The sequence below is a fragment of the Oncorhynchus masou genome, chromosome 24 (genome assembly GCF_036934945.1).
Source record: "Oncorhynchus masou masou isolate Uvic2021 chromosome 24, UVic_Omas_1.1, whole genome shotgun sequence".
Lineage (NCBI taxonomy): Eukaryota > Metazoa > Chordata > Actinopteri > Salmoniformes > Salmonidae > Oncorhynchus > Oncorhynchus masou.
In genome coordinates, this window is record NC_088235.1 from 48,924,157 (window position 1) to 48,950,184 (window position 26,028).

General features: G+C 43.1%; 2 protein-coding genes and 1 pseudogene across 2 annotated transcripts in view; 2 read left to right on the forward strand and 1 right to left on the reverse strand.

Annotated features, from left to right (window-relative positions):
* rgs7a (regulator of G protein signaling 7a) overlaps positions 1 to 1,550 on the forward strand; it is a 123,920-nt gene extending 122,370 nt beyond the window's left edge. Inside the window, exons 17-18 of the mRNA XM_064934172.1 lie at positions 403 to 439; positions 866 to 1,550. Of these exons, the coding sequence (XP_064790244.1) occupies positions 403 to 423 (21 nt within the window). The 3' untranslated portion in view covers positions 424 to 439; positions 866 to 1,550. The remainder of the gene's footprint in view (positions 1 to 402; positions 440 to 865) is intronic.
* A 1,016-nt stretch (positions 1,551 to 2,566) lies between these two features.
* Positions 2,567 to 13,848, forward strand: LOC135511620 (gremlin-2-like). Its single transcript, XM_064933103.1, has 2 exons — positions 2,567 to 3,125; positions 12,671 to 13,848. The coding sequence occupies exon 2, from the start codon at positions 12,672 to 12,674 to the stop codon at positions 13,224 to 13,226; it is 555 nt and encodes a 184-aa protein (XP_064789175.1). The 5' UTR covers positions 2,567 to 3,125; position 12,671; the 3' UTR covers positions 13,227 to 13,848.
* Positions 13,849 to 19,306: 5,458 nt separating this feature from the next.
* LOC135511392 (formin-2-like) overlaps positions 19,307 to 26,028 on the reverse strand; it is a 61,679-nt pseudogene continuing 54,957 nt past the window's right edge.

Genomic DNA, 26,028 nt, shown 5'->3' on the forward strand with positions numbered 1-26,028 from the left:
GGTGTGAAAAGGAACCTAGACAAAACAACCAGAAAAGGGATCGGTGGCGGCTTGTAAACCGGCGACGCCGAGCGCCGCCCGAACAGGGAGAGGAGTTACCTTCGGTAGAAGTCGTGACAACAGTCTAAACCAACCCCGTCAGTTTTGCCACATAGTTGCGCAAATGTCAGTTTTGTGGTGAACAACCAACCCATCTATTCTTGTTAAGTCACGTTTTATTAATGTAGGTTGCTACAAAATGCAGCATTTGATGAGTTAACTCTTCTGAGATTTAGATGAGTCAGCTGAGCTGATTCAGGACAGAGGCATGTGACCTCTCCTGCATGTCTCACATTGTGGCCTCTGAAACCAACCTGCCAAAATGTCGTAAATTAATTTTGTGTTCTCTCCTTGTCCCCACAGAAAAGTAAGAACTTGTTTTGAAGGATTTTGCTTCCAGGTAATAATGCCAAAGCTCTGTGCTGAGTGGTACAGTAAATTGCATGTGGTTGCTCACCTCACTTACTGTCATCCTGTGTTTTCCCTCACATTAGTGCATTAATAAAGCTCTTGATAGCTCTTGATGTAAACTGTATTAATTGAATGAACTTTACTCAGATTCAGGAACCTACAGCATGTCTGACATCACATAACACAGCATGATGCCATATCAAGTTGTACACTTGATGCCCATAGGATGTCAGTATAACCCAGACATTCCCTCACACACACTTCCATATTCCAAACTGGTAGAACTCTTACACCCTCTGCTGACATACAGTATGACTTTTCCACACGCTAAGATTACATGATGGTGTCAGGATGGATATATGATTACATTTTCTACTCTATCTTCTCAATCCCTATCCTCTTCTTCTTCTGACAGGGGAAACCCCTTACATCAAAGAGGCTGACCAGTCTTGTGCCATCATGCTAAAACATAGCCACTCTCGGATATAGAGGAGGACCATATCATTTCTACATCATCGCCGTTTGCTTTCCACTCAGACGATGAGCGGGACAGTACATCAGATGTTGCATGTCCAAGGAGAAGACTTGTTATTCATTTTACCTGATCTATGTCTACTATTGGAAAGGGGAGGCATTTTGGAGACTTTTACAACTATTGGGGCTGGATAATGCCTTTCCAGAAAGTGTCCAGTTACTTACACCATATCTGATGGACACGTATGTCCCTCTTCAGCTGAGCTAATAATGTCAGAAATTCAAAAAAAATGAAGGGAACGTGAGCTTAACAGTAAAATCTATTCAAAATATCATCACTATACTGTACTCGATCTGTAATCACAGATACTTTGGTCACGCTAAGGGAAGTGTTGTGCGGTATGCATAAATGTAAATTGTTATGTTCATTTTGCATTGATTTTATTGCACTACAATAATTAGCACAGTTTTCATTACACTTGTAAAGTCACATTTGAGCTGTAAGAAAAGGTGTTTTCTGTCTTATGTAAAACGTAATTCTTTGTTACTCTCTCCTGCATTTATTTTTATACCATATTTAAAGACACTTAAAAATGTATTAAAGTTGTCCCTTTATCTGTTTTCACTGTCCTGGTAATGAATCAACATTTTGTACTGGCCAGCAAAGAGTAGATGTACATACTGATCTGGGGTCATTGTAATAGATCATTATTAATCTCTCTCTGCTCTGTCATCTGCAGTTTTAGTTGTTACAGCTAGATGGTGGTAGATTTAACAGAGCAGTAGCTCATTTTCTATTATTTTACTGTAACTTAAGGGAATACGTTTTATGTTTACAACAAATTATGCTTTGCTTGATTTTGTTCAAATGTGTTATTTGTCAAAAAAAATGTAGACATTTCCTTTACTGTACAAAAAGTAAGGCTTCATTCTAATACAATATTCAAAGTTTCACAAACCATAACCTTTAGGCCACTCAGTATATTTTAGGCCACTCAGTATATTTAAGCAATGAGAAACCATGACTAAAGACATTAGTCAAAGTATGGACAAAGACTGAGGCCTGAATTCTGCTGCTGTAGTGTCGTGCCATTCTCTACTGGTATGATGAAATGATGAAATAGTTATTGTTTGGCGAGTCTGGCGCTTTTTTTTTGTAGACGTTTCAGATCTTTGATGGTGAATGACAGACAGTGTTTTTTGTCTTAGTTCCAGTGGTCAGAAATCAGAACCACACACATAATTGTCTTACTTCTGTATGCCTAAACCAAAGGAATGGGAATGGCAATTTCAAAGGGTCCTGTCGACGTATGTAGTATGGAGTCGACACAGGAGTAAGACTGATTTATGGATTATGTGATTTCACACACCCAAAGAGAGCTCTGTATTGAAGACTTTCCAGTGGCACTGGAACACCCCTAATCATTGAACCCACCTCATGTTCAGGTGAGAAGAAAGGTGGATAGATGGAAAGAGAGAGAGAGAGAGAGAGATGAGTATGAAAGTGAACTAGAGACGAAGGGTAAGCCAGGGAGGAAATTGTGTGAAGGGGAAATGGTGGGAGAGCAAGAGGGATTTGGGGTATCAGACTAAGAGAGGGAGTAATAGAGGGAAGAAGGGAACCGGGAGGGAGAGAGCAAAAGACTGACGTGATTTCAAGACTGGAGAGTCAGCAGTGAGTATGTTTGTGGAAAGAGGAGGGGGGATAAGTATTGAGAAAAAGAGGTAGGGAAGGGAGAGAGGTGAGGCTTGGTTTGATTCATGTTGTGATCAGAGCCAATAGAAAGCCCCCGTCTATGTCTAGGAGGAAGCAGAAGTGAAAGTCCAAACCCAGCAGGAGACATACAGAGACACACAGACCTACAGACACAGAACTAGGACACACAGACATAGAAACCCATTGGCATGGAAAGAAAGATTACAGAGAAAGGTTAAGAGATAATTACATGTATTATTAGATAATATATATTTGAGATGGATATGAGATAGACATGGATTATTAATAAACTGAAAAATACAGACTCAGTGGAGAGAAACAGGACCACAGACCTTGAGAGACGCAACTGACAATCCACCTCAGCAACCACTGCTGTTCCCATGGAAACCAATACCAGGATTCACTCTCCAGGACTGGTAAGGGTGGACAGCTACCCCTAACGGAGACAGGATCACCCCACTGTCCCGGGACACTGTGGCAAGAGGTACAGTCACTGTCTTTCTCATTCAGGACATGCAGTGGTCCTTGGTGGCTGGTCAGTTATTCAGGCTGGAGAGAGACAAGTATAGAGGGTGGGATTCAATCATAGGAATCATTTTCCTAAATGTTAATGGAGGTGAGAGCCGTCTGTGAGTTAATGGGTGTGTGGATGATTGCTGATTTGGCTAATGAATGAAAGACCTTTAGTAAGCAATGATTTGATGTGGGTAGGTGTGAGAGGTATGGTAGCATTAAGGTGAGAATGTAACTTTGTGTCAAAGTGTAAATCCATCAGTGTGTGTGTCTATTAGAGAGAGTGTGAATATGTGAGAGATGAATTATGTGTGTGACATGAGTGAATGTTGTGTGAGTAGCGAGCATGGCTTCTGATCTGACTCACCGCTCTGGTTACTGCTCCACCTAGCGTCACAGACTCTGATTTCCATGTGGCTCAGTTGGTAGAGCATGGTGCTTACAATGCTAGGGTTGAGGGTTTGATTCCCATGGGGGACCAGTGTGAAAATGTATCCACTCACTACTGTAAGTTGTTCTGGATAAGAGTGTCTGCTAAATGGCTGAAATGTCAATTCCGAAGAGGATTTTTAGGCAGGACACACATCTTTGTCCTGATATAAACCATTCCCCCACCCCTATTATATCCAATTTAATCCAACAAGCTCTTTGTTAATTAAGCAATAAGGCACAAGAGGCAGTGCTGTATCATGAATACAGTAACAGGTAAATGGTGATGTTCGGCCCGATATCCATGATACAGCACTGCCTCTTGTGCCTTATTGCTTAATTCATTCATGATACAGCACTGCCTCTTGTAACTTATTGCTTAATTCATTAATGATACAGCACTGCCTCTTGTAACTTATTGCTTAATTCATTCATGATACAGCACTGCCTCTTGTAACTTATTGCTTAATTAATTCATGATACAGCACTGCCTCTTGTAACTTATTGCTTAATTCATTCATGATACAGCACTGCCTCTTGTAACTTATTGCTTAATTCATTCATGATACAGCACTGCCTCTTGTAACTTATTGCTTAATTCATTCATGATACAGCACTGCCTCTTGTAACTTATTGCTTAATTCATTCATGATGCAGCACTGCCTCTTGTAACTTATTGCTTAATTCATTCATGATACAGCACTGCCTCTTGTAACTTATTGCTTAATTCATTCATGATACAGCACTGCCTCTTGTAACTTATTGCTTAATTCATTCATGATGCAGCACTGCCTCTTGTGCTTTATTGCTTAATTCATTCATGATACAGCACTGCCTCTTGTAACTTATTGCTTAATTCATTCATGATGCAGCACTGCCTCTTGTGCTTTATTGCTTAATTCATTCATGATACAGCACTGCCTCTTGTAACTTATTGCTTAATTCATTCATGATGCAGCACTGCCTCTTGTAACTTATTGCTTTATTCATTCATGATACAGCACTGCCTCTTGTAACTTATTGCTTAATTCATTCATGATGCAGCACTGCATCTTGTGCCTTATTGCTTAATTCATTCATGATGCAGCACTGCCTCTTGTGCCTTATTGCTTAATTCATTCATGATGCAGCACTGCCTCTTGTAACTTATTGCTTAATTCATTCATGATGCAGCACTGCCTCTTATGCCTTATTGCTTAATTCATTCATGATGCAGCACTGCCTCTTGTGCCTTATTGCTTAATTCATTCATGATGCAGCACTGCCTCTTGTGCCTTATTGCTTAATTCATTCATGATGCAGCACTGCCTCTTGTGCCTTATTGCTTAATTCATTCATGATGCAGCACTGCCTCTCTTCATTATTTCTTTTATAAAACTGTTACCGAAAAATACAAATAACAATGTAAAACGTAATTTTGATAAGTAAATTCATATACTTTCATTCTTCCACGAGAAGATATAGTCCAGACGAAAATCTGGTTGTTAGTTATTTCGGTCATATTGCTACAAATGATTTTTGCATAGTTGCTATGCAAAAGTACTGGTCTTCAGCTCTAAACAAAATGTTTGCTGTGCAGGCTGGATAACGTCATTGTCATGTTTTAGCTAGCAAGCCAACTTCACCTAACTCAGTCACGTCAAACATTGAACCTGGAGTGACAGTACACATTTACGTTAGCTGTATATTTTGTTTGTTTGAGCGTTTTTTCTATTGGCATTTACTTGGATATGTCCATGATAATGACATTGATGCGTGATTTCACCTGGTTCATAAGAAATTGTCTTGTCTAGTCTGGGCACTGTTTACTCTATGTATTGTAGCTACAGTGACAGAAATTCTAAAGAGAAACATTGTTTCTGAGGTTCGACAGGCAGACAGCAAGTCTTACATTATCCCCGCTCTACCAAACTAAATGCTAGGCTGGAGGCAAGGTGAAATAATGTGCGAGTAGTGATAAATACAAGAAATGATTTGGATGGCAAAGTGAACATGATAATCTTATGGAGGTGCAGTGATCATTTTCAGATGGAACTGTTAGCAGCCATAGTGTGACTGTGACCTCCAATACAGCACGGCTGGGGAACTCTGCTTGTCCAATCAGTATCCAGGATTCAAATAACCAGATTTAAAATGCATATTAAATATACAGTTCCAAACATACTCTCTGTTTATAAAATGTAATCAATGCCTTGCCTTGTTGGAGCAGAGCAATTGATTCTCACTGAATCTCCCAAGTTTAATTTATTCAAATACCACCTTCTCTAGACTTGTAATCGGTATATTTTTTAACACTGTTTTTCTCACTTGCAGTGGGAGCTGCTTAGGGGAGGATGGCTCATAATAATGTCTGGAACGGAGCAAATGGAATGGCATCAAAACATGTTTGAGATGTATTTGATCTATTCCATCTATTCCGCTCCAGTCATTACCACGAGCCCATCCTCCCCAATTAAGGTGCCACCAACCTCCTGTGCTCACTTGACAGATTTAAGTTATCCAAACAGACACTGGTAGGGACTGTACAGGCCTGTCGTTGTGTGTTCAGCTCTAATTTAGGGTTGGTTATGTTATGCCGTGATTAACTCCCTCTAGGTGGGGAACACCCTTTCAATGATATTGTAGCGATCCTCGCTATACGAGCCACATTACAATTCCCACAATGTGGGTTAAACCCTATTGGTGCAATGCCTCTGGTGGTTTGTCTTTCATGCCAGTGACCCAGGTTCACTTCTTTGCCCTGCTGTTTGCTACAATATGTTGTTCTCATTCTGTGGGTACTGTACAGAGCAGGGAAAACATCTCCACCAATGCTGAGGGCGATGGAGTCCAAACTGCCTCTCCTAACTGTAATAGACCAGCATAGCATCTCTCAGCTGGTAGAAATTATGAAGATGGATTGTGGTGACAAATGGCTGTCCAAACAGCTCAGGGTCCCCTCATGGCATGTTGGCATTTGACACATTCACCCAAAGTTCTTCAAAATGGACGTTTTCAAATTTAATGAGCCGGAAGAGGCCAGTTTTGGGATATACAAGCCACAAATTAATATAATGACATGTTTGCACCTAATGTAATTGCTTTCATGTAAAAACACAGAGTTTTGTTTTCTGTGTGTGAGCTTTGGCCTGTTGAATTGAATACAATAATTGACGTGAGTTATCTGTCTATGAAACTTCCTGGCGCACCTAGCTATAATTATAGTCTGGCTCAGGCTTTGTTTTGGCCTGTCTCTTTGGGCCAGTTCTTGTCATTGGTAACACTTTATTTCAGGGCCCATGTGTAAGGTACTGCTTTGAACTTATTGACGGAATAATTAGTGGATTGGATTATTGAAGGACCCTTGACCTGACATGGTTGATCTGCTCCAATAAAGGAACTGGGTACTTTGGTGCAGACGGAATGTCCATCCAAGTGTTGCTGCCCACTGGAGTCAGTAAAGCTCAAGTTGCCATTGGCAATTCTTATTCTGGGAGATGGCTATCCCAGTTTTGTTTTTGGAGTCCAGTATTTGTAGACCCGAGGACTGAGACTGTTCATTCAAGCATATAGACCCTAGTATTTGTAATTGTGCAATAATAGCGTGGTCCAGTTTAGCTCTGTCTCACTGATAAAAACAAATGCAATAGTCTCCCTCCGGCTCAGTCTCCATGATGATTAGTAAGAGAGAGCGAGAGAGAGAGTCGGGGGTAGATGAGGGAGGCCTCAAGTACTAAAGTCAGGGCTAAAGAGTTTGTTTTGTTTTCCAACAGTCTCTGTACACTATCATTAACCCCCCTACTTCCACCCCAACTTCCAAACCACAATTTGTCTAGCTGGGAGAATGATGACGATAGCTGGCAGGGTCGGCTGCATCATACATAGGCAACGTTTGGAAGTGGGAAGGGACTGAAGCCGTGACTGTATAACATATGTCATCTGCTGTGTACACAGTCAAGATATCCCTCCAACCCCCAGGGCCTTGTAACTCACCAGACCTGGGATAGTCTTATCTAATGAAGGGGATATAGAGAGACAACACCTTCCAGGACAAATCATACAATATGATCATTATTCACTCAACATTTTTAGGGCAAATTGCATTTGTTTAACTGGTGAATAAATTACAGAATTATGGATGGGGTTAAGACAATGAGATGCAGTGGGGACCAAAGGAAAAATCATGATCAGGTTTGATACTGCGTGGTCGAGTGTGTATGTGTATGTATGACGTTTGTCTTCATGCTAGAGTTTAACCAGACTCAGTCGTGCATAACATAAATATCTTACTGACAACGCATAAATTACGTTAAAAAAAGCATTATTCTCTGGATGACACTGAAGAGGTGAGGTTCGACTTCCCTTGTCCTTCTCATGACCACCATTATCCACAATACACCTTTCATTCAGTCTTCTCTAAACCTGCCACTACCATCCTGGTTCCTGGGTATACTGTACCTAACCGCCCACCAACCTCATGGTTCCTGGGTATACTGTACCTAGCCCTCCACCAGCCTCATGGTTCCTGGGTATACTGTACCTAGCCCTCCACCAACCTCATGGTTCCTGGGTATACTGTACCTAGCCCTCCACCAGCCTCATGGTTCCTGGGTATACTGTACCTAGCCCTCCACCAGCCTCATGGTTCCTGGGTATACTGTACCTAGCCCTCCACCAGCCTCATGGTTCCTGGGTATACTGTACCTAGCCCTCCACCAGCCTCATGGTTCCTGGGTATACTGTACCTAGACCTCCACCAGCCTCATGGTTCCTGGGTATACTGTACCTAGCCCTCCACCAGCCTCATGGTTCCTGTGTATACTGTACCTAGACCTCCACCAGCCTCATGGTTTCTGGGTATACTGTACCTAGACCTCCACCAGCCTCATGGTTCCTGGGTATACTGTACCTAGCCCTCCACCAGCCTCATGGTTCCTGTGTATACTGTACCTAGACCTCCACCAGCCTCATGGTTCCTGTGTATAGTGTACCTAGCCCTCTACCAGCCTCATGGTTCCTGGGTATACTGTACCTAGCCCTCCACCAGCCTCATGGTTCCTGGGTATACTGTACCTAGCCCTCCACCAGCCGCATGGTTCCTGTGTATAGTGTACCTAACCTCCACCAGCCTCATGGTTCCTGGGTATACTGTACCTAGCCCTCCACCAGCCTCATGGTTCCTGTGTATACTGTACCTAGACCTCCACCAGCCTCATGGTTCCTGGGTATACTGTACCTAGCCCTCCACCAGCCGCATGGTTCCTGTGTATAGTGTACCTAACCTCCACCAGCCTCATGGTTCCTGGGTATACTGTACCTAGCCCTCCACCAGCCTCATGGTTCCTGGGTATACTGTACCTAGACCTCCACCAGCCTCATGGTTCCTGGGTATACTGTACCTAGCCCTCCACCAGCCTCATGGTTCCTGTGTATACTGTACCTAGCCCTCCACCAGCCTCATGGTTCCTGGGTATACTGTACCTAGCCCTCCACCAGCCTCATGGTTCCTGGGTATACTGTACCTAGACCTCCACCAGCCTCATGGTTCCTGGGTATACTGTACCTAGCCCTCCACCAGCCTCATGGTTCCTGTGTATACTGTACCTAGACCTCCACCAGCCTCATGGTTTCTGGGTATACTGTACCTAGACCTCCACCAGCCTCATGGTTCCTGGGTATACTGTACCTAGCCCTCCACCAGCCTCATGGTTCCTGTGTATACTGTACCTAGACCTCCACCAGCCTCATGGTTCCTGTGTATAGTGTACCTAGCCCTCTACCAGCCTCATGGTTCCTGGGTATACTGTACCTAGCCCTCCACCAGCCTCATGGTTCCTGGGTATACTGTACCTAGCCCTCCACCAGCCGCATGGTTCCTGTGTATAGTGTACCTAACCTCCACCAGCCTCATGGTTCCTGGGTATACTGTACCTAGCCCTCCACCAGCCTCATGGTTCCTGTGTATACTGTACCTAGACCTCCACCAGCCTCATGGTTCCTGGGTATACTGTACCTAGCCCTCCACCAGCCGCATGGTTCCTGTGTATAGTGTACCTAACCTCCACCAGCCTCATGGTTCCTGGGTATACTGTACCTAGCCCTCCACCAGCCTCATGGTTCCTGGGTATACTGTACCTAGACCTCCACCAGCCTCATGGTTCCTGGGTATACTGTACCTAGCCCTCCACCAGCCTCATGGTTCCTGTGTATACTGTACCTAGACCTCCACCAGCCTCATGGTTCCTGGGTATACTGTACCTAGCCCTCCACCAGCCTCATGGTTCCTGTGTATAGTGTACCTAACCTCCACCAGCCTCATGGTTCCTGGGTATACTGTACCTAGCCCTCCACCAGCCTCATGGTTCCTGTGTATAGTGTACCTAACCTCCACCAGCCTCATGGTTCCTGGGTATAGTGTACCTAGACCTCCACCAGCCTCATGGTTCCTGTGTATACTGTACCTAGACCTCCACCAGCCTCATGGTTCCTGTGTATAGTGTACCTAGCCCTCCACCAACCTCATGGTTCCTGGGTATACTGTACCTAGACCTCCACCAGCCTCATGGTTCCTGTGTATAGTGTACCTAGACCTCCACCAGCCTCATGGTTCCTGTGTATAGTGTACCTAGCCCTCCACCAGCCTCATGGTTCCTGTGTATAGTGTACCTAGCCCTCCACCAGCCTCATGGTTCCTGTGTATAGTGTACCTAGCCCTCCACCAGCCTCATGGTTCCTGGGTATACTGTACCTAGCCCTCCACCAGCCTCATGGTTCCTGTGTATAGTGTACCTAGACCTCCACCAGCCTCATGGTTCCTGTGTATACTGTACCTAGCCCTCCACCAGCCTCATGGTTCCTGTGTATAGTGTACCTAGCCCTCCACCAGCCTCATGGTTCCTGTGTATAGTGTACCTAGCCCTCCACCAGCCTCATGGTTCCTGTGTATACTGTACCTAGCCCTCCACCAGCCTCATGGTTCCTGTGTATAGTGTACCTAGACCTCCACCAGCCTCATGGTTCCTGTGTATACTGTACCTAGCCCTCCACCAGCCTCATGGTTCCTGTGTATAGAGTACCTAGCCCTCCACCAGCCTCATGGTTCCTGTGTATAGTGTACCTAGCCCTCCACCAGCCTCATGGTTCCTGGGTATACTGTACCTAGCCCTCCACCAGCCTCATGGTTCCTGTGTATAGTGTACCTAGACCTCCACCAGCCTCATGGTTCCTGTGTATAGTGTACCTAGCCCTCCACCAGCCTCATGGTTCCTGGGTATACTGTACCTAGACCTCCACCAGCCTCATGGTTCCTGTGTATACTGTACCTAGCCCTCCACCAGCCTCATGGTTCCTGTGTATAGTGTACCTAGCCCTCCACCAACCTCATGGTTCCTGGGTATACTGTACCTAGACCTCCACCAGCCTCATGGTTCCTGTGTATACTGTACCTAGACCTCCACCAGCCTCATGGTTCCTGTGTATAGTGTACCTAGACCTCCACCAGCCTCATGGTTCCTGTGTATAGTGTACCTAGACCTCCACCAGCCTCATGGTTCCTGGGTATACTGTACCTAGACCTCCACCAGCCTCATGGTTCCTGTGTATAGTGTACCTAGACCTCTACCAGCCGCATGGTTCCTGGGTATACTGTACCTAGCCCTCCACCAGCCTCATGGTTCCTGGGTATAGTGTACCTAGACCTCCACCAGCCTCATGGTTCCTGGGTATACTGTACCTAGCCCTCCACCAGCCTCATGGTTCCTGGGTATAGTGTACCTAGACCTCCACCAGCCTCATGGTTCCTGGGTATACTGTACCTAGCCCTCCACCAACCTCATGGTTCCTGTGTATAGTGTACCTAACCTCTACCAGCCTCATGGTTCCTGTGTATAGTATACTGTTCCATACTTAATTACTCTCTGGTCAAAGACCCAGTAGACCCAGCTGCACAATAGATTACTGTGAACATTAGAACAGTTTCATTGAGACTGAGAGAGCTTAACAGGGTAGAGCGCCATGACCCAGGGTCAAGAGCAGAAACTAAACAGAGACAGAATCCCAAAGTGGATTATGATAAAGTCATTGTCCCCGTCAAAATGTATGCAAGTCCAGGAAATGGAGAAGGGATGTAAAAGTCTTATAGGGAATAGGAACGGCCAATTACCTTGGGGCGTTTTGGTCCACATTCAGAATTGTTACTTTATACTATCTATGCAATTCAAGAACAACATCTGTTGCAAAGATTCTTGAGTGATTGACAAATTGTACTGGCATTAACACTGACAGTTATGTACAGATACATACATACCAGTAATCCTCAGAGTCCCAACAAGGATATTCAACTTAAAGCATACTTTTCTCAACACAAAATAGGAAGGTCAAATTCTAGAGAACGTTTCAGATGACATTATGAATTGTGTGTGTGGTTGTGTATGTATGTTTTTGTGTGTGTGTGTATATGTATGTCTGTGTGTGTGTGTTTATGGGGGGGGGGGTTCATCTCAGTCTCACATCTGTCAATCGGCAGTGTGGAGAGAGACAGAGACTTGCTAGGTCACTCTCAGTTCATTGTGCTCTATAGGGCTTGGTTACAGAGTGGGGATCTGGACCCACCGTGTAATGTTTCACTCCCCTAATAGCATTACGGTTGGCCTGCTAATGCATGTTTACATATCTGGGGCATAGTTTATAACTAGAGTAAGCATCGCTTAATTATTTCATTAATTACGCCTGATTATTTTATCCAGTGTTTATTTCTGGATAAAGTTCTGTAGCTGAGAAAAAAGCACATAGAAGTAATGACAAAGAGACATTGACAAATGGAGTTGTAGATGATAGATTGATCTCCTCAATGATGCCTGAAAGGCTAGACTGAAAAAGGCACGTTCACACACATACATAGGCTAAACACCAAAACATTCACACACTGACGGAGTGCTATTACACTGGAATAGCTTAAGGATTGATGGATACCGAGTAGACCTAACCTCGCTACATTCTTAAACCAATAGATGCTGCTCACGGTAGATTCACTGCTTATACTGTGAAGGTACAAGGCTCAATCTTGGTTTAGTAGCATTGTTACTAATCTTTCTGTCTTCTCTTTCCCAGAATGTTTTGGAGAATCACTCTTCCAGTCCTACTGGCTGGGGTACTCTGCGTAGCCACAGAAACAAGGAAGCCCCGTCCCCAAGGCTCCATCCCCTCACCTTTCAAGACCAAAGGCAACCTGTCAGATCGTCAACGCCTGTTGCCGCGGAAACCCGAAGTCCTTTCGTCAAGTCGGGAGGCCCTGGTGGTCACCGAGCGCCGGTACCTCCGTCGTGACTGGTGCAAGACTCAACCCCTCCGCCAGACGGTTAGCGAGGAGGGCTGCCGAAGTCGTACGGTGGTCAACCGCTTCTGCTACGGCCAGTGTAACTCCTTCTACATCCCCCACCTCATGGGCCCCAGCTCAAATCGAGGCCCAGGGTCCAGCCGGAAAAACCACAACAAGGTCCAGGAGCCCTTCCAGTCCTGTTCCTTCTGCAGGCCACACCGCTTCACCCAGCTCACTGTTCAGCTGGACTGTCCGGGCCTGCAACCTACCTTTCGCCATCGCAAGGTACAGCGTGTCAAACAGTGTCGCTGTATGTCGGTGGACGTGACTGGCAACGGGAAACTGTGAGGAGTTCTTTGGAACCATACCATGACAGTCACCATGGATACTAATGTGACAGTGAAAGTGAACATTAACATGAACATGAATAGCGTAGATATGACAGGGGACATGCTAGTACTTCTCCCTTATATTGGGTTATTCTGCATAATCACTTTGATTGGTCACACAAAATGAACCTGCCAGGTACTGATAGTACAGAGTGACCCAGCTATAAGACCTTCGACTATATGGACAGCTATGGTGAAAACTACAATGTGCAGACATAAATGGATGGATGCATAGCACAACACCAACTGAAGCACGGACATGTTTCAGTTCAACACAGTCAATCATATGAAACAACTGGGTCTTTCGACTCTCTATAAGGACTGATGGACTGATGGCCCCTTTCATCTGGCTGTTGGCTCTAGAAGGAACATACATATAAAACCACAAACACAAACCAGTTCTAGACTGAAAGTGGAGCTCTTACGCTGTCTGTGTCATGTTTTACTGGGTTTACCTGGGGGAACTCTCCAGCCAATAAGGCTACGGACTGAGAGAAAGCCCCCATAGCCTGTCTAAGTATCTGCCTTTGGATTCAAGAGCAGCCTGTGAAATAATTCTGACAAACATCAAGCTAACCAGTAAAGAAATTATATTATTATATTATGTATAACTGTGGTACTATATAAGTATATGTCAAAAGATAAGACACTATAAATATATATGCAATCTATTTCATGTGAAACATCTGTGTGGTCTGAATGCAAACAATGTTGTGGCATTGAAGGATATGGTTGACGAACAATGGTTGATAGGAATAGGCTCAACAACTTTACATTTACAGTTAAGAACATATTCTTATTTACCAGAAGGCAAAAGGCCTCCTTTTGCGGGGGCTGGGAGTAAAAATTAAATACAAATACAGGACAAAACACACATCACGACAAGAGAGACACCACAACACTACATGAAGAGAGACCTAATACAACAACATAGCATGGCAGCAACCCATGAAAACACAAGATGACAACAACATGGTAGCAACACAACATGGCAGCAGCACAACATGGTAGAAGCACAAAACATGGTACAAACATTATTGAGCACAGACAACAGCACAAAGGGAAAGAAGGTTGAGACAGCAATACATCACGCCAAGCAGTAACAGTGTCCATGATTGAGCCTTTGAATGACGAGATGGAGATAAAAACGGTCCAGTTTGAGTGTTTTGTTGCAGCTCCTACCAGTCGCCAGCTGCAGCGAATTGAAAAGAAGAGCAACTCAGGGATGCGTGTGCTTTGGTGGACCAAAGAAAGAATGTGACTGGCAGAATGGGTGTTGTATGTGGAGGATGAGGGCTGCAGTAGGTATCTCAGATAGGGGGGAATAAGGCCTAAGAGGGTTTTAGAAATAAGCATCAACCAGTGAGGCTTGCGACAGGTATACAGAGACAACCAGTTTACAGAGGAGTATAGAGTGCAGTGAAGTGTCCTATAAGGAGAGTGGCAAATCTGTTGGCCGACTGGTAAAGAACATCGAGCTGCTCGAGACCCTTACCTGCCGATCTATAAATGATGTCTCCGTAATCTAGCATGGGTAGGATGGTCATCTGATTCAGGGTTAGATTGTCAGCTATGGTGAAAAAGGAGCGATTACGATAGAGGAAACCAAGTCTAGATTTAACCTTGCCTGCAGCTTTGATATGTGTTGAGGGGAGATCAGTGTACCATCTAGCCATAATCCCAAGTACTTGTATGAGGTGACTACCTCAACCTCTAAACCCTCAGAGGGAGTAATCCCACCGGTGGGAAGAGGGGCATTCTTCTTACCAAACCACATGACCCTCATTTTGGAGGTGTTCAGAACAAGATTAAGGGCAGAGAAAGCTTGAAAAGAAACAGAATGTTGCAAAGCACATGCATAATTCTAGAGGAAAACCTGGTTCAGTCTGCTTTCCACCAGATACTGGGAGATGAATTCACCTTTCAGCAGGACAATAACCTAAAACACAAGGCCAAATCTACACTGGAGTTGCTTACCAAGAAGACAGTGAATCTTCCTGAGTGGCCGAGTTTCAGTATTGACTTAAATCTGCTTGATAATCTATGTCAAGATCTGAAAATGATAGTCTAGCAATAATCAACAACCAATTTGACATAGCTTGAAGAATTAAACAAATGATAATGGGCAAATGTTGTACAATCCAGGTGTGGAAAACTCTTAAAAAAGTACCCAAAAAGACAGACAGCTGTAATCACTGCCAAAGGTGTATAGACTCAGGGGGGTGAATACTTATCTAATAAAGATATTAGTGTTTTATTTTTCATTCATCTTTTACAAATGTTCAAAGCAAAAAGCCACTTTGACATTACAGAGTATTTTGTGTAGATCATTGACAAAAACACGGCAGTGAAATCCATTTGAATCCCATTCTGTAACACAACAAAATGTAGAAAATGTGAGGCGCTGTCGCTAATCAAAACAATAGAGGATAATGAGAAGTCCTGATAATGTACTAAATACATTAGCAGCTAAGCTCAAGTCACGGTTCATTTCATGATTTATTGCATAAACCACAACTGTTCATCACGTATCATTCTTGAACTATGGTGTATGATAAACTGATGATTGTCACAATGCAGGTTTTCACTGAGCAGGACTGGTTTCCATACAGGTTGTATTGTCAGAGTAATTTAGTTGAATTTCATTGGCTCATTTGTCTGTAACTAGGCACTTGCTATCCGGTAGGCAAGTATTTATATAAGCCCACTTTTGTGCTCCTCTTTATACTTGAAGGCAGTGCAGAGATTTATATAAATAGCTTATTTTCTCTGTAAAACATGATTGTCTTAACTGGTGTCTTATCTATAGCTACAGTGGATAGGCTGATGCCACAACACATGTCTCACTGTAAAACAATGTATTTCTCTTTACAATGGCACCTGTCCAAAAATGATTAGCTCTTTAATTAAATCTACATTCTTACTTTGGACAGCAGAATGCGCTGTTTGGAACTGGGGGAAATGCATCCTTGACAGATTATGGCAAAGTGTGGTACTGTGTTAATATCACACTTTCCAACAAGGTGACAACATGTCAGGCATACATATACCCAGTTAGGTGACCAAAATAAACAATTAAAAAATAAAATAACACAGCACATATATTTTTAAACACAATACAATAGCTAAAAAGCTTGTGTTGATCTCACTTGTGCAAACTTATCCTGGATAAGACCAGTCCATTGGCTCAGATCTACTGACCCAGTTTGGCTTTCCGTGGAACACAAAACAGATGAAAGTGAGTTACAGACATTACAATGGTGCACGTAAATTAATTCCTCCGTGCATTTTCGAACAGAAATAATGTATGTGAGAATCCTATGCACTCAAAGTGGTGAGGGGTGGGGGGGAATTTATACAGAGATTTTCGAAACGAGTGAGAACGGGAGAAACATACGAAGAATAAGAAGACAAAAGAAAGACAGAAGGACAAAGGCAAAAGAGACAAAAAAGAGAACTCACTATTCCAGAAGACTGTTTGGGTTTGATGCTGTACGAGGCCTCTTCTCTTTGGCTTGATTGAAGCCCTCTGCCATTTTCAGTCTGAAAAGACACCAATAGTTTCAGCCATTTAAAATGTATATTCTCCCAGAAATGGAGATAGGGTATGTTTGCAGTAGTCAAAGGTCAGGCAGTTCAGCAATGAGGTTCTCCAGGTAAGATTTGGGTCTGTGCTGTTTACACACAAGAAAGATTTGGGTGACCAGTTTCACTGTTTTAAGAAACCGCTCTAAACCATTCAGTGGCACAACTTTCCACACTGCACAGAGGTAAAAGATACATTCTAGACCAGTGACGGGCAACTTTGATGGGGGTGGGGGCTATAAAAAAAAATCTAAACTTATCATGGGAGGCGGCAGTTGCTCGCAGTTCTGCGTACCCACATCCTTACCCACACATACAGCCGGCCCTAGCCTTTTCGGGGGCCTAAGCGAAATTTAGTTTGTCTGACCCCATCCATTCTACACATTTTGCCATGGGGCAGAGAGAAGATTTTGCAATTTTATAACAAATTTCCTGCAATTCTACCCATTTTGCCATGGGGCAGAGATAACTGTTTTTAATATGATATCTGACTGAGAGTGACTAATAAAATCAATGGGGGGCCCCCCAGTCGGTAAATCGACCATGATTTCTACAAGTTTAGATAGGTGGCTGCTAGACTAATATACCAATCTAAACAATGTTTGCTGACGTGCTAATTAAGTGACTGTTAGTGACTGGCAACAAGAAAAAAACTTCTGATGCACAACCAAATTTTGAAATTACACTCTCAATATACTTTTTTTTTGTCTTCAGAAATGTATCCACGAGTGTAACGGCGTTCTTCGTTTGTTGAAAGAGAGTCGGACCGAAATGCAGCGTGGTGGTTACTCATGTCTTTAATGTAGAAGATAGCGATACATGAAATAACTTAAATAAATACAAAACAACAAACGGAACGTGAAAACTAATTACAGCCTATCTGGTGAACACTACACAGAGACAGGAACAATCACCCACGAAATACAAAGTGAAACCCAGGCTACCTAAATACGGTTCCCAATCAGAGACAACGAGAATCACCTGACTCTGATTGAGAACCTCCTCAGGCAGCCAAGCCTATGCAACACCCCAACTCAGCCGCAATCCCAATAACTACAAAACCCCAATATGAAATACAACAACATAAACCCATGTCACACCTTGGCCTGACCAACAAATTAACGAAAACACAAAATACTAAGACCAAGGCGTGACAACGAGCCTATAAAAGGGGGGCCTTGGGCCGCCAGTTGCCCATCCCAATTCTAGACCAGTAAACTCAAATGTGTGTGCGTGTTTGTCCAAATTTGGTATGCCTTTGTAGTAAGTCTGGGGGGGGGGGGTCATTTTAAAGCTCTCAATTTTATAGATGGTGGTACACTGTAGGCCAAATAGTTAATGATTACAAATTTGTTTTTATTACTTATCCAGTAAATGAGCAAATACATATCACAATCTAATCTACATCCAGCAGAACAAAACAATTTGCATTTCAAATGCTATCTCTAAACCCATCAAACCACTGGAAGCTAACAGAATCACTCATGTGTTCTTTTTATTAGTGGGGTTAAGAAACCGATCTGGGTCATTTCAACCCTCCTCTCTCTCATCTTATCTATGAATTTGAATGACTCTGATAGGATCTAATAGTGAACATGTGATGCATGCTATTGGAAACTTATGTTTGGGGATCATTCCAACACTGAAGATTCAACACTCATCTATGAGAACTCCTGACTTTCTGCTTGATATTGACCTAACAGGGTTGGTTTAACTTTTCAGCAATATGAAGCTGGAATCCTTAAATGTGAACCTGACCTATCCGTTTAACATATTACAACAAATAAGTTACTGCAAACAACAAACACTGTTTTCTTCCCTCTGACATCATTGCACACGCGACAGAACAGCAGAATATGCACTGCAATGTTTTGTTGTTGCAGTACACCTCAACTTCTTCAACAAAATAAAAACGTAACAATGGCGGTGGGGCGGACAGTGGCGCTATTTCCCCTACTGCAGGTTCCATCTTTAACTTCTATAGGAAGCAAAATGCTAGTTTGTCTTATGCTTCGCCCTGCTACGAAATGATTACATAAAACATATACTGCATACTGGGATTAATGGTGTTCGGTTGCTACAGCATCCGTGGTTGTTACAGAACACACCCTTCTCTATTGTTTCAAAGGGAGTTGAAGAGCTCAATGTGCACTATATTTGACCTCAGTCAAGGTGCTTTATTCTACACATTAAGCTGACAGATGACTTCAATTGGCTTGTCAAGGTAATGTGCTTGAAGGTGAATGTGAAACAGTATGTTCATTGTGTTCATGCGCAGGGGGATCTAGTAGTGCAGTAGACATGTCATTTTGACATGTACAGTCATTCTGTGGTAGGTCTGTAGAAGGTCAGAACATACATTGTACAACAATCCCCAAAGAAAGAGTGGCTTTCATTGAATAGGATAGACTCAACACACATGAAAGGACAGCAAAGCGTATTTTACACCAATCCTTATGGTTCCTGTAACATCCTTTTGTTTTCCTTCTTCCAAAGGTCTTTGAAATCAGTGGAGAACTCATGCCACACCGAGAACAACATGTTGGGAGACACTTCCTTCTCACCTGCCTTAGCCTTGAAACTGAGGATAGATAGAACAAAAACATGAAATCAAACCTAAAATACCAACATTACAACAATAGATTACAGAAAGACTAAGTCATTGTGAAACCTGTATGCTTATAATAATTATGTGAAATGTGGAAGTTAATCTTAAGACCATTTCATGCATTAAACTTGATATGGAAGTATACTAAATAGAGGCGACTGGCCATTTCGTAATAAAACACAGCAAATATTAGAATGTATTAGCTGCCACAATGGCATTCTTTCCTAAGTCGATAACATAAATATTTTCCCTCCACAGATACAATTCTAGGCGTACAGGTTATAAACCCTTAAAAGGAAATTAATCTTGATGTGCTCAAGTCTCAAGAGGGACAAACACATAAAGAAAGGGAGAGAGAGAGAAAGAGACAGAAAGGATAGAAAGATAAATAGAGGAAGAGAGAGCACACATGAAAGTGACAAATGCTCTGGCGTTGCGCTTGCTCAATGCTCTGGACAGGTTGGGGACCCTTTGTTTGGAGTTTGGAGGGAACACTTTCCTGCCTAGTGTTAACAGAAGCCCGGAGCCAACGCTGTCTACTCTGGCTTTGCTTAGGTAAACAACACAGACACTGGAAGCCTTCAGTCTATCATAGGACCCGCAGTCAAGGCCATCTAGAGGTAGAGGTTCCATGTAGCCTCGGGATCTAAACATCGACACAGGACCTGTATGTACTGGCATGCAGTAGTAGAGAATAGAAGTGCGTGAACTCAGCTCGCTGTATTGAAAATTGTTCTGACACAACATTATCCTTTGAGCCAATGTTATCATACTGCAGCTCGAACATCTTTAAAAAAAATAATATCAGGTTTATTCTTACATCTCATGGGTGTTCTCTAGTTGTGTTTCTTGTGCCTACAGATCAGTTTTTGCTATAAAAGAAAACATAGTCAGAATATAGGCATACTGTAGATAACAAGCCACTCAACAGGACAACAGGAAGTGAAGTAGTAGGCTATGTAAAGGTAAGGACAGCTGTAATGGATCATTATAGAAACATGTGGCACTCCAACCCATGAGCTAGTTACTAGTTAAGTCATTATGGACAACATAAAGCTACATTGCGGTGATGATAACAATGTGGTTACACGTAAGGCATAGTACAAGGTTTTATTATCAGTACTGAATAGATTAAACCATTTTTAATAAAGGCAGAATTATTGGTTTTGCATATACAGACGGTCTACACAGGATTTCACACATAAACATTAATAACACTTGCTGTCATTTTCAGGGTTAGTTCATGTAATTGAGTGTTGAAATGATTGTGGTCGCACCACTGATAGATGAACACCATGGTTTTCTGGGCAAGTATTCTTTGTGTACATTTAGTATTATTGAGTTCAGAAAATTATTATGAAATGTCCTCAAACTCGTCCACAGAATAACTTGATATGAGAGAGCAGCATCACGTTGTGCAAAGCCTCAAACAGGCAGAGGAATTCCAGAGGATATCCTTAGCCTTAGGAGGGATTTTTTCATAATTCTCTCTCCTTCCAACTAACTTCATAGAGATATCGAGGAAGTCTGTGCTACTGTAGCCAAGGTGGTCCGGTGAACCAATTTTGTTTGAGACCTGACTTGCATTAGCTCCCAGAGATAATGCCTATAGACCAAGGTTTTAGTTTAGCAGGCTAACACAGTCTTGTGGTGTACAATGAGCAGAGGAACATTTTAAAGCTAAGGTGAAGTGTAAGAGAGTTGTTTCAGTGAACCACAATGGCGCTTGGGCTAACAACTGAGTATTTTGGTGTGCAGTCGACCCGGGTTCAAACCCAGCCTATCGCATGTGCGTGTCTCTCCAGTTATATTGGTTTTGCTTTCACACACAATTCTAAGAAATGTCTTAGTAGCTTTCAAGAGCATATTCCAAATCCATAGCAGCCTAAAAGCGTTTATTGGTCTGAAATTACCCATAACCTCTTCATAGCTTTCCAAGACATCCACTAAAGCAGACGATCAGGAATCTCTCCTGGCATGGATCTCTGGCCTGCCTTTATTCAGGGAATATCAAATCGCTGTGTGTAATTGAAGCCAGAGCCACATCTAAGGAACCCTGACATGTCCAATGGGACGATCACTTTTGTCCACGGCTCCCCATACTAAATCATCCTATAACTGATCCCCATTTTTACATCTGCTTTCTATTGCTCATCAATAACCAATCAGAAATCAGAACAGGATGGATGTCATCAGATCAATACAACAACAGTCACCAAAGGAGTATGGAATCCATGATGCAGTGAATCAATATAGTGACCCATTTGAGTTTTACAGTGCTAGTCTAGAGGTTTCAAAATACATTTAGGACAACAATGAATAGATCTTATCTGACATGATGTTACGTGTAGATTAGGCCTACTCCTGGAGACAACTCTACTAGCCAAGGCAGTAGTCAGTCCCCTGAAGAGAGCATGCAGCCAGTATAACTAATCGTTATTTACATCAGAAACAGATTATCACATGGCCAATGTTCTGTTCAGAGGAATAGAGGCTCCATCAAAGGCATCGCACGCATGAGAATCTGTGAAACGAGTGGGGAAAATCGAGCTAGACCAAACAGTGCCGTTCCTACGAGTCCGCTTCCACTGTTATTCTGTGGTTAGTTTCATGGTCAGAAAATAAACAAGAGTGGTCGAAACTGTGGAGCCAGAAACTGTTTAACCCCGGGGTCTGAAATTATAGAAATAACACAAATAAGACATTGCTGTTGTTGCTTTTTTTTCTGCAGTGGAGGCACCCAGTGAATTTCGTCTGGAGCCTTCCAAGTCACATGTCAGTGTTATATCGAACATTCCTCTCTCTGTGGACAACCTCGTCATTTGCCTCAAGGGAGAACCCAATATTTCTTTCAGAGGGACACTTTCATCCAGGCTTCCTTTAAACTTGGACTCAAGGACAGAGAGCGACATAGTGGAAGAACATGTGTTACAAATTACCGACTCTCATTTGAATACAAAAGCACTTGAGAAAGGGTCAGTGAGCTCAGTCTTACAACAAGAATGGGAACAGTTAGCTAGAAATAGCCAGCCGCAAAGCCTATGTAAAACTGCCTAGAAAGACATCCCACATGTTTTAATAGACATGACAACCAAACCTTACACTTAAGAGTTGTGAAACATTCATCAATAAACATTTTAATCTTGGCTTTACACAATACTTTGTCTGTTATGATGAGAATAGTTCCATTATTTTAGAGTTTTGGAGGCTTTACTTCAGAGTTAAGTTAGTTAAAGGGTCTGATATGCAGGGGCGAAAGGTACTCTTTCACGGGAGGTTGTTGAATGGGTCTTCGTGGGAAGGTGATAACAAACACACTGTGGTCAAATGAAAACAAACATGGCCGATCGCAGAGGGAAGGTGGATTCATCATCAACCCTCGTTCCACTGCTAATTCATCATCTCTGTTTTAACTGCTCTCAGGGTAAACAGCTCCCTCCAAGTGTATATTTGATGTCCTGATATGATAGAGGGAGGAATGGAGATGAACAGAGAGTAAACAAGTGACGGCGAGAGAGGGGCTTCTTCAGAAGGTAGATAGAGAGAGACAGATGCTGAGGAAGGAGGATAAAAAAAGAGGTGAAACTGGGGTAGAGGTCAAGGACCGGATAGGGAATAGTGAGAGCAGAGGGAGTGAAAGAGGTGAAGAATGAACAGGAGGAGGAAAACAAAGATAAACCAGGTTGCCATTATGGTTACACTATCAACCTTGAAAAGTTAAAGGAGAGCCGCACACTCTAGGAGCTCAGATGCAATAATTTAATAACCTAATATCCAACGTTTCGACAGACAAGCTGTCTTCATCGGGGTATAAGAGAGGGGTACAACAATTGTCAGATTAATACTACCATTGAGAAAATTCAAAGCAAACTGAGACATTATCTTTTTCAAGGACAGTCTCGCAAAAAGAAGCATTCTTGTGTTATAACTACTCGCTATTCAAAGTGCTCTGAACAAATTAAGGGAATCGTTCACAAACATTGGCACATTCTAATCGGGACCCTTCCTTGGTCATATTTTCACGGGACATAAATCTCAGAGATCAATTGATAAACTCTGATCCCTGCCCAACGTCTATTTACACTCCTACTGGATAGAAACTACGAGTGTAATGGATGTGCTCAATGCAATGGCACTTATAAATGTAGATCCTTCAAACACCCCCAAACAGGGAAACAGATCCCAATTAATTAAAGGTGTTATCACGTGCTCCACTACGGCAGTTATTTATCTAATAACTTGTCCATGTGATAAAAATTATGTGGGTAAAACAAAGCATATATTATAAGTATTAATCTCGAAGCATTGTAGGTCATTCGGTGCAAAAAATCAACTTATCTAGTTGCGGCCTACTCGATTTTGTACCTAAGTTATATCAGCATAGAACATGTCACCCTCCCTAGGAGAGGGGGTGACCTCGACAATTTATTGTTAAAATGAGAGGATGCCTGGATCTTTAATTTGAAGACCCTTGCTCACTTCAGCCTCAATGCAGACTTTGATCTGAGGCCATTCTTGTGATTATTGTGATTTTGCAGTTTGTAAATGTCTGTTGACCTCTGTAGCCAAATTGTATCTATGGTCGTATGCTATCCATTCATGGTATGTTTTTTTGTTTATCTATCGGATAATTAACCAATGATATCAGGCCACCCCAGGCCATGATTACAAACACCTGTGTGTGTCCTTTGACACTATATACTGTAAACTCGTCACCCTGCAGTGTTTGTCATTATACCCTGATGAAGACAGCTTGTCTGTTGAAACGTTGGATATTAGGCTATTAAATGATTGTATCTGAGCTCCTAGAGTGTGTGGCTCTCCTTTCATTTTTCAAGTGTTCTACTCCACTAGCTAGCACCTCGTCTAAATAGGTGTTCGTATCTTTCGCCTCCAGATAACACTATCTACCTTGTCAGGGTCCAATTCTGCCAACAGCCCTCATTATGTGTTCATATTTGGCCTGGATCTACATCATCTATAGTTTGGAAGGATATCAGCTCCTACAAGAGAAGAAAGTATCTGTTTTTTATTCAATAAGTATCTGTTGGTATTGTCTTGCTAGGGCAATTGAATTTAAGTGCTGCCCTACCTAGTAGCCTACTTAATCATTGCTGCTTGAACTGTCTGTTCGTTCATTATTTGGGTCAGTTTCTGTGGACTTAGTTACAGGCCTATTTCAGTAATCGTCTTGTGTTGTAGGGGGTGTTTTCTGTGTTTTCTTCAACTCTACCAGGCAATCAGCAATTAGTGGTGGGAGCTGCATATTTCACCTCTGCTGGGCAATACGCGATTAGTGTTAGTGCTTCAGTCTCTAGTGTTTATTCAGTGACCGCTGGCGGTCTTGTCAAGCGGTGGTGTTGTCGCTGAAACGAAGACTTTCTGCCAAGCAGTTTGAGGAAGGAAGGAGGAAGGCTCCACATCGCTCTCTCACTTGAGTATCTCACCTAGTTATCTTCTGATGATCCAATTTGTCTCTTTTGCAGCTTTGTGAAGTATGTGTGTGTTTCCTATCCCTGTTCTCTTCTCTCCCTGTATGTTTTACAAATGCTCCCCACCCCTTGGCTACATCCCCTTCTAATGTAGTATAACCTGCCCACTCACAAGGCAGGCAATATGCTTGACCTAACCTTTACTAGAAGCTGTTCGCCTACCATCTCCTGCCCCTTGCTCATCCCTCTGCAGATGACTTTGTCGACCAATTTGAAAAAAGGTTGACGACATCTGTTCCTCGTTCACTTAGTCTACTGACTCCACTGGTCCCACTCTAACAGAACTACCCTACACTTTGACCTCTTTCTCCCCTCTCTCTCCAGATAAAATCCTGCGACAAGTGATGTCTGGCAGCCCGACCACCTACCGACTTGTCCACATCCCCTCTTCCCTTCTCTAGACCATCTCCGAAGACCTACCATTCCTTACTTCCCTCATCAACTCATCACTTGCTGCATCCTCTGACTTCAAGATGGCCAGAGTCGCTCCCATCGTCAAGAAACCAACACTTGACCCCTCCAAAGTAAAACACTACAAAACGGTATCCCTTCTGTGTTTTAGTTCCAAAGAACTTGAGCATGCTGTCTACGACCTATTCTCTCGTTATCACTCTCAGAATGATCTTCTTAACCCTAACCAGTCAGGCTTCAAGGTGGCTCACTCAAATGAGACCGCTCTCCTCTTATCACGGAGGCTCTCCACACTGCCAAATCTGACTTTCATTCTCCGAGAACTATCTGCTGACTTCAACACTGTGAATCATTAGATCCTCTCCACCCACTCAGAGCTGGGCAGCTCAGGCTCGGCACAATCCTACCAGCAGGCGTGGAGAGGGTCTGTGTCTGCTCCAACTGCTTCTCACTACTGGTGTCCTTCAGTCCTCGATTATTTACACCAAGTCACTCGGCTCTGTCATATCCTCACATGGTCTCCCCTATAATTGCTATGTGGATGACACTGAACTACCCCCCCCCCTTCTGACACCCAGCTGGCGACGCACATCTCTGATTGCCTGGCAGACGTCTCAGCTTGGATGTCGGCCCACCACCCCAAGCTTAACCTCGACAAGATGTAG

Excerpts from the sequence above, each read along its gene's own strand:
- LOC135511620 (XM_064933103.1), top strand. The coding sequence starts at position 12,672 with ATGTTTTGGAGAATCACTCTTCCAGTCCTACTGGCTGGGGTACTCTGC.